This window comes from Lissotriton vulgaris, chromosome 10 (genome assembly GCF_964263255.1).
Source record: "Lissotriton vulgaris chromosome 10, aLisVul1.2, whole genome shotgun sequence".
NCBI classification, from domain to species: Eukaryota; Metazoa; Chordata; class Amphibia; order Caudata; family Salamandridae; genus Lissotriton; species Lissotriton vulgaris.
In genome coordinates this window covers 352653124-352668130 of record NC_141698.1, presented here as the reverse complement: position 1 = coordinate 352668130, position 15007 = coordinate 352653124, and the positions used below count along the sequence as shown (strand labels likewise).

General features: G+C 44.5%; 1 protein-coding gene across 2 annotated transcripts in view; it reads right to left on the bottom strand.

The window, feature by feature from the left end:
- LOC147685239 (cathelicidin-1-like) overlaps window positions 1–15007 on the bottom strand; it is a 277392-nt gene that overhangs the window by 224126 nt on the left and 38259 nt on the right. For both annotated transcript variants that reach the window (XM_086941141.1, XM_086941140.1), the window contains exon 3: window positions 1697–1780. In XM_086941141.1, coding sequence (XP_086797267.1) covers window positions 1697–1780 — 84 coding nt within the window. The remainder of the gene's footprint in view (window positions 1–1696; window positions 1781–15007) is intronic.

The window sequence follows — 15007 nt, the reverse complement described above, 5'->3', positions numbered from 1 at the left end:
AACTAACCTGCTCACACTGTTAACGGCCATGGAGTCCGTCACCTTGCTGCCCCCCACTCTGCACATGATACTGCCATGGGAGACCTGCTCCCTGGCCCTTCTTGCCTCTTGTTCTACTGACTAGTGTGCATGGATCCTATGAGACCTTGGAATGGTCTGAGACCCGATGGTCCTGGGAGACTAGATAGACCCTGCCATTACAGGAGTCACTGGTGGAAGCACTCGCACCTGGTTGGCAGCATCTCAGATACCTGCTGCATCCTGTGGCTTGAGGAACTCATGGACCAGCGCATATTTTGCCTCCTTCTGTTGTCTGGACTTAGGGAGTGCTACTTTGCCTCTTGTGCTCCTCCTCTGCACCACGCTAGACTTTATCACCCCTGCAGGGACAACTGTGCTACTTTTCCTTCATGAGTCCACTTGCTCTGAACTACTCTCTACCTACTGTGAGCAGCCCTGCATCTACCTCTGACGACTATGGGCCAGTTACTACTTGCAGAGGAAGGTTCCCTGCTTCTGGTTGTGGTTGAGGGCATACCCACCTTCCGCATTCCTCCGATTCCCCACTATAGGTGACCCATGCTCCGGATGATAAATTGGATGTGATACTTGCACCTATTAGCTCTACAATGGAAACCCTAGACTCAAAAACTGATTCTTTAGTTGTGGACAATCATCGCAAAATGGCTGAATGGGTCCACTCCGTTGAGACCACAGTCCAGGAGATAATGCCCACCACAATGGCCCATGCATCACGACTCAGTGACATGGCTCATGATTCTCAGATTTAAGATCAAGAAGGTAGAGCCAAAATTATCAATATCCGAGTGATTGGACACCTGAAAAAATTGAGGGGACATAGATTCTTGCCTTTCTTGAGGGATGACTCTAGGAAGCAGCTGCTCCAGAGGGTCTATCAAAATTGTATGCAATTGAAAGTGCTAACAAGGTGCCTACTTGCCGTCTGTCTCCCCAGCGCCCCCCGCAATCTGTGTTGGTCCACCGCCCTCATTTCCAGGACCGTGACTATTTGCTACAACAGACCTGCATGATGGGGAGCTTTCAGGTGAAGAACGCAGACGTCTTCAAATTGCCAGATTTCATAGCCACCATACAAAGACAAAGCTCCTCCTTTATGACCTGTTATGTTATGGTTCTTCAAGTTATTGTATGGGACTCATTTTTCCACAGGAATTGATTGTTTGATAACTGACTTACTATTTATCACTGTGGCTATCTGCAGCATTTGGAAAATGTTAAAAAGAAATGCAGCCCAAAAGGTTTTTTTTTTAAGTCCCAATGTTTCCTGTTGAATTGCGTTATCTTGGTAAGTAATGAAATAAAAAATAGGCTAAGAGCTCAAAATCTGAAAGTATTTTTAGCACCGCCATATTTGTAACAGCACTGCAAGACACTGCCCTTCTACCCAATCGATAAAAGATCCTCTTACAATGTATGGCCTTGCCTGGAAATGTGGAGTGGGAATCACTTCACTCATAAATAGCCCGGCAATGAAGCTGTATTATTTTTAACTTCAAGGGATGTGTGTTTTTTAACAAGGTGTTTGTAGAGTCGGGGTACTTGGACACAGAGCAACGTACCGAACCAGTCAGCCATGTGGCAGCCTGCAACTTCCAGTCATGCGTACCCACAGGATGTTGTTTCCGCCAAAGGTGAACCCAGAACCACGACCTACCTTGGCTGTTACTGTATCACAAATCACCAAGATTACGTCATCTCCGAGCACAGAGGAAACAGTTGCTCTGCAGTCTTTCACTGTCTGCAAGGGGGAAAGCAAACATGTTACAACACTAAATCATGAGCAGAGAAAACAGTTTACATTCATTTGAAAGCACTAATGTGAATAAGAGTAATGAAGCTTTTCCTCCCCCTCCTCCCGGGAGGGCATTGGGTACCATTCCTCCATTTTCCACAAAATGGCATTTTTCAGATCTAAGGAATTTCACATAACAGGTGTACCATAATATGCATGAAATTTTGCAAGAATATGCTTGCGTAATGGAAATTTCACGAAAAAAAAAACTCTCATTCAAGCACTGATCCTGAGTCGGATCGATTATTGTAACGGTTTGTTACTCTCTGCCAACGAAGGAGTGCTGGATAAGCTACAAGTCATTCAGAACACAGCAGCTCGCCTTGTTCTGAATGCCCCCCCAAGAACTGCCTCCAAACCCCTCCTTAAACAACTACATTGGCTCCTAGTTACACAAAGGGCAAAATTTAAAATATGCTGCCTGATCCATAAGTGTTTGAACGGACAGGGACCCATCTACCTTGAGCGGAGATTTGTTCCTTATGTTCCAGCACGATCCGTCAGATCAAGCAACAATCTCCTCCTTGTGGTCCCCCATGTCAAAAGGGTCAGACATGGAGGTAGAGCTCTGTCTACCATGGGTCCCAAGCTGTGGAACAAATTACCCCTGGCTCTAAGACAATGCAAAGAGCACCTAACATTCCGTAAACTTCTAAAAACTATCTTAGTCAAAAATGAAATCTAATTCCATCCCTACATTATGTCTGCTGATTTACCGGTCAAAAAGCGCAGAGATACTCCTGGCGGAGTGATTCAAGTGCTATATAAACCCACAAATAAAATAAATAAATTACGTCACACTCTCCCTTTCCTTCAAACTAAGGGTCATATTTATAAAAAATTCACGTAACACCACAAGAATGCACGCTACGCATTTACCATTGTAAGGCGCATTCCTGTCCTTTTCTAGAGCTGGAACATTTTCGGCTGCCTAAAGCCACCGCAGGCAGGATTATTTTTGTGCAGAAAGGGACAACTTCCTACACAAAATCAGTCCTCAGAGGCATTTCCCTCTTTATAAGTATGCTGTAAAATGCAGCATATGAAGAAAGAAGGAACAATGATAAATATATTCTTCCTCGTGGTGCCTCTGGTGGGGAGGCGTACAATTCTAAACCATTCCCAAGGTCTAATAATGTTAATAAATCTGAGAATGTGTCATAATCCAAGCTACACCCAAGCTTCCCTGCCGCTGTTTATAGAAAGGCAGCAATTTGCACTGCCTTGCGTTACTCCAGATTTATCATGCTCCTCGGCCGTGCATGGTGCCCTTACGAGGCTTGATAAAGCTCATTTAGGTTGTGCATGGCCCCAGAGTCCTCTGCATGATGCAAGGTCGACCCCAAACTTTAATAAGTTTGCCCCTGAGCTTGGCCAGTTCTTGAGTTGCACCTTATCATCCTTGCCCCACTTGTTATAAACTTTTGTTTGTATATCGCTTGCTTTGTGTTAAGATGAAATTAAGGCATATGTAATTGGCTAACTTGTATTTGTTTTAATGTTTAGTTTTGTCTATGGACATGTGCTCTTGATTGCATTACCTACTTTTCTTTGTTCTGTTTTATGAAAAGTTCAACAAATTATTTTCATTGTAAAAACTACAAAGCCAATTTATAGGAGATCAGAAACAGAAAATCCACAGAGTGAGGGGGTGGCACCACTCCACCAGGAGCAAACTAATAGTACTTTACAGCTTTATTTAGAGTTTGGCGGCCACTTCGTCAGTCTACCAGGGCAGTCAAGTGATTTCATCTGCTGCTCTTACAGAAGACTTATCATATTTAGAAATCCTTGCAGTGGCTGCGGATGATCTTTGAAAGTTGGTGGGCATTGTATATGCACTGAATTCCAGCCATCTACCGCAAATTATTCTAGGCTAATATGCTCACTTACACTTAGGGGCACATTAGGATGGCGGATGGACTTTGTCCACCCACCATCCCGTCGTACAATGGGACCGCCCACCATAAGGGCGGGGGTCCCGTGGGTGCCATTAGGATGCGCCCGCGCATCCTGCATTCCTAAGATTGTGGGTGCACTCAGCACCGTCCGCCACAATGCCAAGAAGGCATGTTGTGCACTTCCAGGCACAACATGGCAGGCACCGCTCGGTGCCTGCTATGTTGTTCATGGAACTGGAGGTGCCCACCCCACCCCCTCCCCCCCGGAGTCCCTGGGACCGCAACGGGCCCCCCCAAGCAGACTCCGCATGCCTTTCTCCACCACGAAAAGGCATTTCAAAACCCACATTCTAATATGGCTGGTGGTGTCTTTCAGACACCACCACCATATAGAACCCTTTTCTGCCTGGTCGACAGGTCAACCGGGCAGAAAAGCGGCGGACGGTCTTTCTGTCCGCCACAGACGGTCTTTCCGTCCGCCGCGGACCCCCAGCCATTGTAATATGGCGGGGGTCATTTCTGCAGAGATTTTTGCATTTCTGCGGATCGTCCCCGCCAGGCCAGCAATGACTACCGCCGGTCCGGCGGGGGCGATCCGCCCGCCATCCTAATGGGGCCCCAAGTCTCACTTACCATCACTGGACACACTAATTCTTTGTTAGAAACTGGGTTCTAGGTTGACTAGGGTATAAGCCAAGTCTGGCAGCAACCACAATCCTAGTTACGGTAAGAAGTAGGCAAACTCTAAATGAACCTTTGCTCACCCGCTGGTAGCTTGGCACATACCAGTCAGACTTAACTTAGAGGCAACGTGTAAAGTATTTGTTGCAACACTTCAAACAGTGAAAAACACGACGCAAAAAGATTCCTAACTAAGTGTAAAAAATATAACATAATTTAATAAATAAAACAAGATCAAAAAGCGACAAAAATCCAAAAAGTAGAAGTTGAGCTATGAATTTTTAAAGATTAATGTGAAAATAATACTTAGAAGCAATTAGTGCCTATTTGGAATGGTTGCGTGGGACCGGGACAAAGTCAAAAGTTCAGGCCAACTGCAATAGAGCATGAGCCAGATACAGGGACACCGCAAGGCTCACTGAAAAAAAGTACCTTGATCCTGTTTGCAATAGGGAAGATGCGTGGTGCAACCGAGCATTGGTTGATTCTGCAGTAAAGGTGATACGTCGATTTTCTCATTGCAATGCTGACGATGCACCGGTTCCAAAGAAGAAGCACAGTTTTTGAGATGCAATGGTTCCAAAGTCACTGAGCCGGGTTTCTCCATGCAGTTGAGCAGATGAGTCGATCATCTCTCTACAGTGGTGGCAATAAGGTGGTTCTGATGTGGTGGTTCTGATGGCAATGCACTCGATCCGATGTGATGTGTTGGTTCTGTTCCTGCAACAGCAGCTATGTGTCGATTCTGCATTAAGAGCAGATATGTGGGTTCCACTGGATCAAGCACCTGGGTCCACTTCCAGTGGGCCAGACACAGGATCAGGGTGGCAGTCTGTTATGTCCCTGAGACTTTAGATTTGGAGGCTAGTTAGCTAGCCTTTGGAGTCAATCCGGGCTCAGGTGTTGGGGACCCAGTCAGAGGGAGCAGGGGGCAGTAGTTCAACACAGTAAGGCAGCAGTCTTCCAGAGAAATCGTCTATTAGAGTGGCGGTCCTTAAGCACAGCAGTTCGTCTCTTGAGTAGTGTGGTTTCAGGTTCACAAGTGTACTGAATTTGTGGTATCATAGGTTCAGGACTTATACCCAGCTGCTCTTTTGGAGTGGGGAAAACAACAAAAAAGGGCCTTTGAAGTGCACAGAGGTCCTCCCTCCCTGCCCTGGCACGCACTCACTACAAGGGGGTATGCAGCCTTTGTGTGTGCACAGGACACCACCTATTCAGGTGTGAATGTGAAGCTGTGTTCAGCTCCTCCCTCCCATCCTCCCAGGAGGATCCATCAAGTCACACCCAAGCTTCCTTTGTGTGTGTTACTGTCTAGAGCAGAGGTCTTCAAACTTTTGGGTGCCGAGACCCCCCTGTCAACATTTTCAGTCATAAGGACCCCCTCCTGACAAACATTTCTAAACCTGTAGGTTGGGCTTCTGCAATTACGAGGCAGGTGAGGACCAAATTACACGGAAGGCTTGACTAAATTGTGTGAGAGGAAAATGTAAATGTTATGTGATGCCACGTTATTTTGGGATAGAATTGCTTCATTATTTTGACATTTTTTGCTCACAATAAAACAGTACCAGTTTACAACCAAAATACAGCAATTAACATCAGAAAGATGTCTAGTCAACCTTTGTGATGGGCCTTCCACTCCGCAGGAATACGTGCTGCCACATTAGAAGCTCACCTGGCCCTGTCCGGGGGCAGCAGGGGTCCCTAAAACCCTGCCCTCTGTGGATGAGAAGAGTGCCCATGTGAGTGCACGGTAAGCGATGCAACAGTATGAGAGTAGGGAAAGAGGAGTGACTGCAGGGTGAGTGAGGTGGCCATATGAATTTGAGTGTGGATATAAGTGCAGAGTGGGATGAAAGAATGCATGGTTAATGATGGGCTTGTTTGAGCGAGTTGCAAATTGAGCAGTGAGGGGGCAGGTGAATGAGGTGTCACATGAGTGCAGGATGAGTGCAGATGAGTAGCGTGACTGCAGGTTGAGGTACAGGGAGAACATTGCAAGTGCATTGTGATTGCAGAGTGATCACTGTGAGTGCAGGGTGAGAGGGTGAATGATGTGAGTGCATGGTGATCAGTGTGAGTGCATTGTGATCGCTGTGAATGCAGGGTGAGCATGAAAGTGAAGTGCTAGAATGAGGAGTAAGTTCTCTGAATGCAGGGTGCATTTCCAGACACTTGAAGTAACTCAACATATTATTGACTGCGGCGTAGGGTTTAAGATATAGGTTAAACTATTGCTATTATGACATTAATCAGGGATCGAGGGTGGAGGAAATAAATATTCTGATCTTGCAACATACTTCCAGTCCTATGATTAGGGTTGCCTGCTCAATATTTTGATGTCCCAGACGGTACAAAAATAAGCAGTCACGTAAAGCTGTATATTTCAGCACTCATCTGTGTATACTTGGAACAGCAAATATAAATAGAAAGCACTTTTAATTGTGTTCTAGGGCTGCCTCAATGATCCATGACTGATAAAGGGAACAGAGACCGAAAAGTCACATTACGAATGTATTTATTTATGCGTTTTTATATAGCGCGGACTTTACCTGAAGGTGTCAGTGCTTCCCAATAGGAACAGTAATGTTACATGAGGAGAAAATTACAAGTGAACAAAGTACAAAAGCAAACGTTAAGTTACATGAGGTAAAAGTGACAATAGCGAGCAACCAAAATACAAGAGGTAGCAAACGGTACATTACAGGAGGAAAAAGTGATATGTGTGCAGGTAACAAAAGCGTACAAAGTAAAGTAGAGGTATAATACTGCAATAAATGGCACACTCAAACACAAGAACAAACGTTACGTAGGCAATGGTGGCACTTGTGCAAGTATATAAAGCAAACAAAATGTGAGAGGTAGCATACAGTGTGTTACAAGAGAAATGGCTGGTATTTTTTTCTTCTGGCAATTCTACTTTTTATTATTTCTTTTCATGAAATACATTCTCACACTATTGCAGTAAATGTAAAATACAAATGTAAGGGAAAGGCTGAGTTGGGGCCCAGGGGGTACTCGAACTATAAAAAAAAAACTAAGCCTCAGTGACCAGTTTTCAAAAGCTATGTAAATATGCAAATGGCCGTTAACGACCTGTGAAAAACTCAGGGGTGCCGGGCTGTGCTGGAGATAAGACTGCAGACACAGCCCAGCGCAGCTCACAGCAGCTCGAGCTGAGACACACTATGGGGGAAGGAGGGGGGGCTGAATCCCTGTAGTCAGATGGGCCTGGGGAAGAAGTGTGATCGGGAATGCGCGACCCCCTTTCAATCACTCCGTGGCCCCCCTGGGGGTCGCGCCCCACACTTTGAAGACCCCTGGTCTAGAGGGAATACACAAAGACCAGCTGTCACCCCACTCAGCCAGTGATCAGAGACATGCAGCAGGTGCCAAAGGGCTAAGAGCAGGACAATGCCTACTTTACCAAAAGTGGCATTATCAAAATAGTAACAATAAATCCAACTTTGCCATTGAAGAGGATTTATCATTACCATTCCATAGGTACGAAACATGACATATCCACCTTCTATTAGGGATTAAAGCTTATTTAATGTAATAAGGAATTCCTAATGGTATCCCATGAGAGGGGTAGGCCTCTCAGTATTGATAAACGAGATCAGATCTAGCTATCCCATTACAAAACCGCTTCCATGCCTTAAGTAGCTTGGACTCCAATGATTGACTTATGTTGGATAACCCACTGTCCCGGTGTGAGATTATTAACCCCCCAGCAATTGAAATAACTGAAAGCCCTACAGTTTCTACGTTAATTAGGCCGGGGAATTCTAACCTATTAATTGAATGTGAGGGTTCGCCTAATGGAAATCCAAGGGAAATAGATAGATCCATTGTACCCTTGCCATCGGACAGGGTCTGTACAGTGGGTAATGGGATCATTATTACTAGCTGGAACGTTGCAGGACTAAAATCAAAGGGGAACGTTTTGGGTTGGTTACATTTTTATTAATAGCTACGATATCCATTGTTTTCAGGAAACTTGGTGCAGGGAAGAAGTAAACTATGAAGTTTTTGTCTCTTACAATTTGCTGGCGCAGGGGAATGGGCCAGGTAGGGCCAAAGGTGGTCTATTACTCCTAGTTTCTATTAAACGCCCGATCATTGTAAAAAAGTATATCACTGTTGGTGCACACGCCCAGATTCTTTGGTTATTAGAGGGGCGTGACCATAACATTCTTCTGGTAAATTATTACAATAACATTTTCGATAGCTCCAGGGTAGTAGTCGTTGATGAACTGGCTAGTACTGTTGAGAATTTAATTTCAGATGTAAATGTTTCTTTTGAGTTTATCTGGGTTGGTGACTTCATTACCCCACTATGTAAAATGCCAACTGGGAAAATATGTGGATTTATTGATGATACTGGTATGGATGATCTACACTAAAGATTTCCACAGTGAACAAACAATTATTTACATTTACATAATCCTTGGGGACATGACACGTCAGACGCTTTGATCTCCCACGCGCTGGCAAGTAAACAGAGGAGGAACGGCTGAGGAATTTCCAAGTAAACAGATAGACGTTTGTACCACTCTGATACGCGTTGCTGAAAAGACTAACCAAGACCAACGAGGTTGGAGTTCCTTCGTAGACAAACATTTTGAATTGCTCAAGCATATGGAGCTTCAATAACACCGGCCTCGAATATGGGACCTTGCATTGTATGGATGACGGACTCTTAAAGCTGCCCATCGAGACACCACAGTACACACTGGTAATTGGCAGAGCAGAGTAGGCTCTTTCGATTCATGAGTAAAATGTTGTGGTCCTGAAGAGAACCCTGCTAATAATTGGGTTTGAAACGCGTTGACCTTTTGTTGCTTTAAGTCAAACAAACGGATTTAAAATAATTTATTTTTGGTGCACTGTAAATATTTGTTTGTTCACTATGGAAATCTTTAGTGTAATTTTTTGGTGTGCCTTTTTGAGATTGTAGTATAAACTTCTCGCTGTTTGGCTTATTGCACAGTGTTCCCTTCCTGGTTTTGCCACCCCAGAAAAAGGAGTCATTATGGCTTAACCGGTTGGTGAACGTTTTGTTGGTTGGATTGGTGAATGAGGTATGAATGAGTGTGGAGTGATTGTAGAAGAGTATTGAGTTAGTGTGGTGTCTCTATGGTGAATATTTGTACTTGTATTAAGTGTTCGTCTTAATTTCGAATTTAAGTAAAACAGTCAAAGTTTTTGTATTATCTGAAAGTAATTCAAAGGATTTTGCAAATAAAATGAAGGATTTGAATTTGATTGTTGTGGAACCTTTGATTTAGTTTCATTGGTCCTATTATGAAGTAGTAGGGTAAGTCGTGTTCAGTATTGGCATTTGTTTTGGTTTTTGTGATTACCATACCAGCACACATTTGTAGGCTTGGTCTTATTGTATTTGTCTACTTGAAAAACAATTTAAAAAAAATAGTTAGGTGTGATAAAAAAAGATGTTATTATTTTTAAGAAAATCTTATAAATGCACTGAAATATCCAAAGGTTAATGTAACATTATATTTAGATGAATATGTCAGTGACATAATTACCATTTTGAACTAAAAAAAAAAGAAATTTGCCAGTTATAGTTAGCAGGACTAACTATAACTTGCACCCTCACCATGCACTGCTTATGACCTCATATTATTACATCTTCATGGCATGTTCTATAAAATCATTTCTGTCATCACTGATGACATCTTTTTTTTGAAAACTTTAAGTTTAATATTTTTCGTGACACTTGTTATGCATACATCAAACCTACATCATAAGAAAATCCATACATATTTAGCACAGCCAATAATGATGGGCACCAGAAAGGGGAGCAACTAACAATCAGGATTAAGAGGCATTGTAGCAAGTAAAAATATCAGGTATTTAGTATCTGCAGTGGAGTCGAGCATCAAGACAGGGCTTGCTATCCATGAGGGGCAACACTAAAAGCTCAGCAAATGAGGCGCACAGTGAACACTCGTACACATGTCAAATCATAAGAATTAACAATAGCTAACATCCATAAAATCCGCCATCTACATCACATGAGTTCACAGCACAATAGTGCCAGTTTACAGTATGCAATCACCGGTCTCAGTATCAGTGAGGGCCTCTGAGTAGGAACATTGCCCTCCTCCTTAAGCTTCTGAAATGAAGAGAGCCTCTTCCCCAGGGGTACCTATCTCCGCATCTTCCCCATCAACTCTCTCCTGAGTCTTCAGCAAATACTCTTGTAAGGGGCCCCATATATCCTTTGGCATACACGACAATGGTAGCAATTCAGCACATACAGCAGCTTGCTCTTGGCAGTATATAAGATCGAGCAGCCAATCTTTGAATTTCAGACCCCTCCCCCTCCCCCATCTACAAGGGACCCTACGTTTTGCCATCAGTAATGCAATGTCAATAAATTTCCTTGCCTGTTTCGGAATATGCATTGTGTACCCCAGCAGCATCTGCAGGGGATCAGTATCTATATTGGCGCCCATCATACTTTCGAGCGCCGCGTGGACCTGTGACCAATACTCATCCACTTCCGGGCATTCCCATGCCACATGCATGAACCCCGCCCCAGGTCTCCGACACCGCTCACACCAGTCGTTGTCGGATAGTTGAAAACGATATTTTCTGGCAGGAGTATAGTAGAGTCGCTGCAGAAACTTATAATAAATAACCTTTAATCTGCAGCTAGACGAAATGTTATCCGTGATGGTGCAGCAATATTTCCATTGCTCATCCGTCACCTCCTGCCCGAGGTCTTCCGGCCACTTAGTACGAGCAGAACTATCAACTCCCGCCCTACAGTCTCTGATCATTTTGTATAGTTTGGATATGTTTCCCATCCAGGGAGCCTAGGAGTAGGTGCAGTGGCGCAAAGGCCTCCGATTCTGATGGGAAGTCTGGAAGTACCATCCACATCCCCTGTCGGGGAGGGACGTATAAGAAAAGATCCAGCGGCGTGGGGTTAAGGTCATGAAAAAAAAGCTCCCTCGTTCGGAACTGACCCTCAGCGAAGAGGTCGCCCCAGGAAGCTATCCGTAGCTTTAGGGCCTGAAAACCTGTTTCTTGCAGTATGAGTAGCCTAGGGTGATACACAAGCGGCAATCGTGCTGAATACAGCAATTGCACCTCCAGGATGCGCGCTATACGTAGCCAAGCATCCACAGTGCTAGTGACGGTTGTGAAGGGAGTCTCCACAGCCTCCAGTGGGCCATGGATCACCTCTCCGAGCGGGAGTGGGCGTGCCACCCAGCCCTCCACCGCCAACTGGGGCTTCAACGGCGTAGGTGCCATCTAATGATACGCGTAGTGAGCCTGTGAACTCAGGTAGTAAATCTCAAAGTCAGGTATATCAAAGCCGCCATTACAGTACAGCTGTATTAGAACCTCCCATCTGAGGCGTGGCTGTCTGCCACCCCACACCAACCGGATCAGCGCAGATCGCAGTGTCTTAAAGATGTGGGTCCCAGGGTAGTACGGTACATTAAGGAATAAATATAAAAACTGAGGCAGGACCACCATCTTCACCAGTGACACCCTGCCCGCCAGCGACAGGGGCAATGAAATCCAGCAAATTACTCTGGCCTCTAATTGTGCAATTGCCGTTCCATAATTTAAGCGTATAGTCTCCTCCCGGTTTCTCGACACCTGTATCCCCAGGTACTGTAGGTCATCGCTACACCATTCCAGCGGAAATTCCAGCGGGAACTTGGTCACTGCATCTGTTAGGGGGAAGAATTGCGACTTTCCCCAGTTAATATTAATCCCCGATAGTTGCCCGAACACCAGGAACTCTCTAAGGATAGGATTGAGATTCTGTTCTGGGTCCCTCACATACAATGTGATATCGTCCGCATAGAACAATATCAACAGATGTCGCTGGTAGCAACGGAAAGCTTTATCATTGTGCACCTGACACAATCTGGCCGCCAGTGGTTCGATCGCGATCATGAACAGTAAGGGCGAGAGAGGACACCCCTGTCGTGTACCCCTCGTGAGTTCTATTGCCGATGAAGTTTGACAGTTGATCATAACTTTAGCTTTCGGTCTGTAGTACAGCAGCTTAATCCATGCCACAAATATGGGAAGGACTTTAAACAGGTATCCCCACTCCACAGTATCAAAAGCCTTTGTGGCATCCAAGAAGACCGCTGCAACTGGGAAGTTCGGGGCTATGGTCTGTATCAGGGAGAACAGGGTGCATAGATTATGCGTGGTAGTACGGCCTGGGACAAACCCTGATTAGTCTGGAAGCACTATGACATTCATTAATAGTGTTAATCTGGTAACCAATACCTTCGCGAGTATTTTAGTATCGCAGTTGATAAGTGACAACGGCCTATATGAGTCCGGTCGTTAAGGGGGCTTCCCAGGCTTCATCAGCGAGGTAATTAGCGCTTCTCTCATCGATGTGGGTAAAATCCCCACCTCCATGAGTTTCCCAAACAATTCCCGAAGCACCGGTGCCATGATATCTACATAGCATTTGTAAAATTTGCCGGTTATGCCATCCAGGCCCGGTGCTTTCCCATTTTGTAGGGACATTATATCTTCCTGGATCTCATCCTTGTCTAGTGGTGCACCAAGGAACTGCCTATGAGTGTCACTCAGCCAGCAGAGCGCCACATCCCCTCTGAGTCCACCTCCCCCATCTCGCGCATAGTGTAGAGATTTTCGTAGTGCGCCTGAAACACTGCCAGTATTTCTTCCATATTGTGCGTCACCTCCCCCTCCTGTGTTTCTATCTCCAAGACAGTGTTGGTGAATCTAGGGCTTCTAGAAACCTCCGCCAGCGCCCTCCCCGGCCATTCCCCCTCTCCGTATTGTCTTGCCACCCAATGCTTCCCCTTAAATTTAGCTTCCCTAGCAGCTTCCTCCTCATATCCGGACAATTTTTCTCTAAACTCACCCTGTAGTGCCCCTCCTCCCTCCTCCACCATACGGACCTCCAGTTCCTTCAATTCTCGCTCTAAAGTCGTCAGTGCGTGTTGGATATCCCGCAGAACCCCAAAACTTTTAGAGATACAGTAGCCACGTATGGTGACCTTGAAAGCCTCCCAGATAGTTTCAATGTTATCCACCAAGTCCTTATTCCTCAAGAAAAACTCCTTGATCTCCTCTCCCAGTTCTGTGCGGAAGACCAAATCCAGTAATGCCTTTGGTTGAAACCGCTATATTGGCCTCGGTCTATTAAGACCAGACATCTGCATTGTAATCCAAACTTGAAAAGTCTACCTCTTCACATTTGAGAACTACACATAAAAGATGAAAAATGGTAATCTCAATGTTATCCTATGGGAAAGAGGGGCCTTGCAGTAGTGAAACATGAAATTGGGACTATTTCACTACAAAGACATGCCAAACTTTAAAGTGCATGTCCTACCTTTTAAATAAATTGCACCCTGCCCTATGGGTCATACAGGGGAAGGCCACTCTAAGGCTGTCAAGTCTAACAATAGGTAACAGTGTTTATTGATAATTATTGTCAGTGTAATGTCATTGGCTATTTTATACATCATAAATCTTTAGAATTGCTTTTAATATGATTTTGAATTTTTGAGTGAGTTGTAGGAGAGTCGGTGGATATCATTTTGAGGTTTTAAATTAATATAATAATTTCTAATTTATTGATTTGTTTATTAATTATGCTAATTATTTAAAATAATTTAGGAAACATTTGAGAAGTATTTATGTGCCAGTAATCACTGGCGATTTATCAAGGGTTTCATTAACAGGGCTATTCCCACTTTGCAGAAATGTTTGCTTAGCGAGTGTTGTAATAGGCACAGTTCGATGTGTAGCTCCAGTGCCATTCAGTCATCATCCGCATATCTATAATATGAGCTGTTTGAAGTAACTGGCTGTTGAACGTGTCTTGGTTAGCAATGGTCGTTCATGCTAGGGCCATTAGCTGCTGCTGGAAGGAGCTCCTCTCAATATAAGAGGACTATGTTAGGAATCAGCCGGTGGAAGTACACAGATTGGGAGGCTGAGGACAGGTAATAATTGCAAATGTTATGTGCCTAGTGCAGCACTTGGGCCTCACATGAAAATGAATGTGTATTTTTTTTCATATGACAGAAATATGGGTGCCGCCAACAGGCATTATGTGGTCAGCAGTCAATATTGCTTGAAGAAATTATGATGCAAGGTTTGAATTCCAAACTCAGTCTCTTGCTAATAACAAAAGGTCCGCTCCACTCTGGGCAGTTCACCTCTTGGATTCCCCCTGTGGCTACAGCAATGTTTCTTCAACAGTCCTGGAGTCTAGCACTTACCCTTAAATGGGTGACAGCCAAGAATTCTGCCTCTGATCTCTGACTGCCTCTACAAAGGTGTAGTGAGATCCCATAGTAAAAAGTGAATTTTGCTTTCAGCGTATCACATCCCCATGGCATTGATCTCAGGAGATGCTTTCAATTTTATTTTCTACATTCCATTTAGGCAATTATTCTCAAGGAACAAACAGCATAGGAAGTTGTGATGAACAAGCAAGCCAACTGCTGAATAGAAAGTGAACAGTCTTGGCTATGCTTTTGTTCTATCACTTTGGGTAGTGTTGCTGTAGCAAAAGAACATCTTGACCTATTGG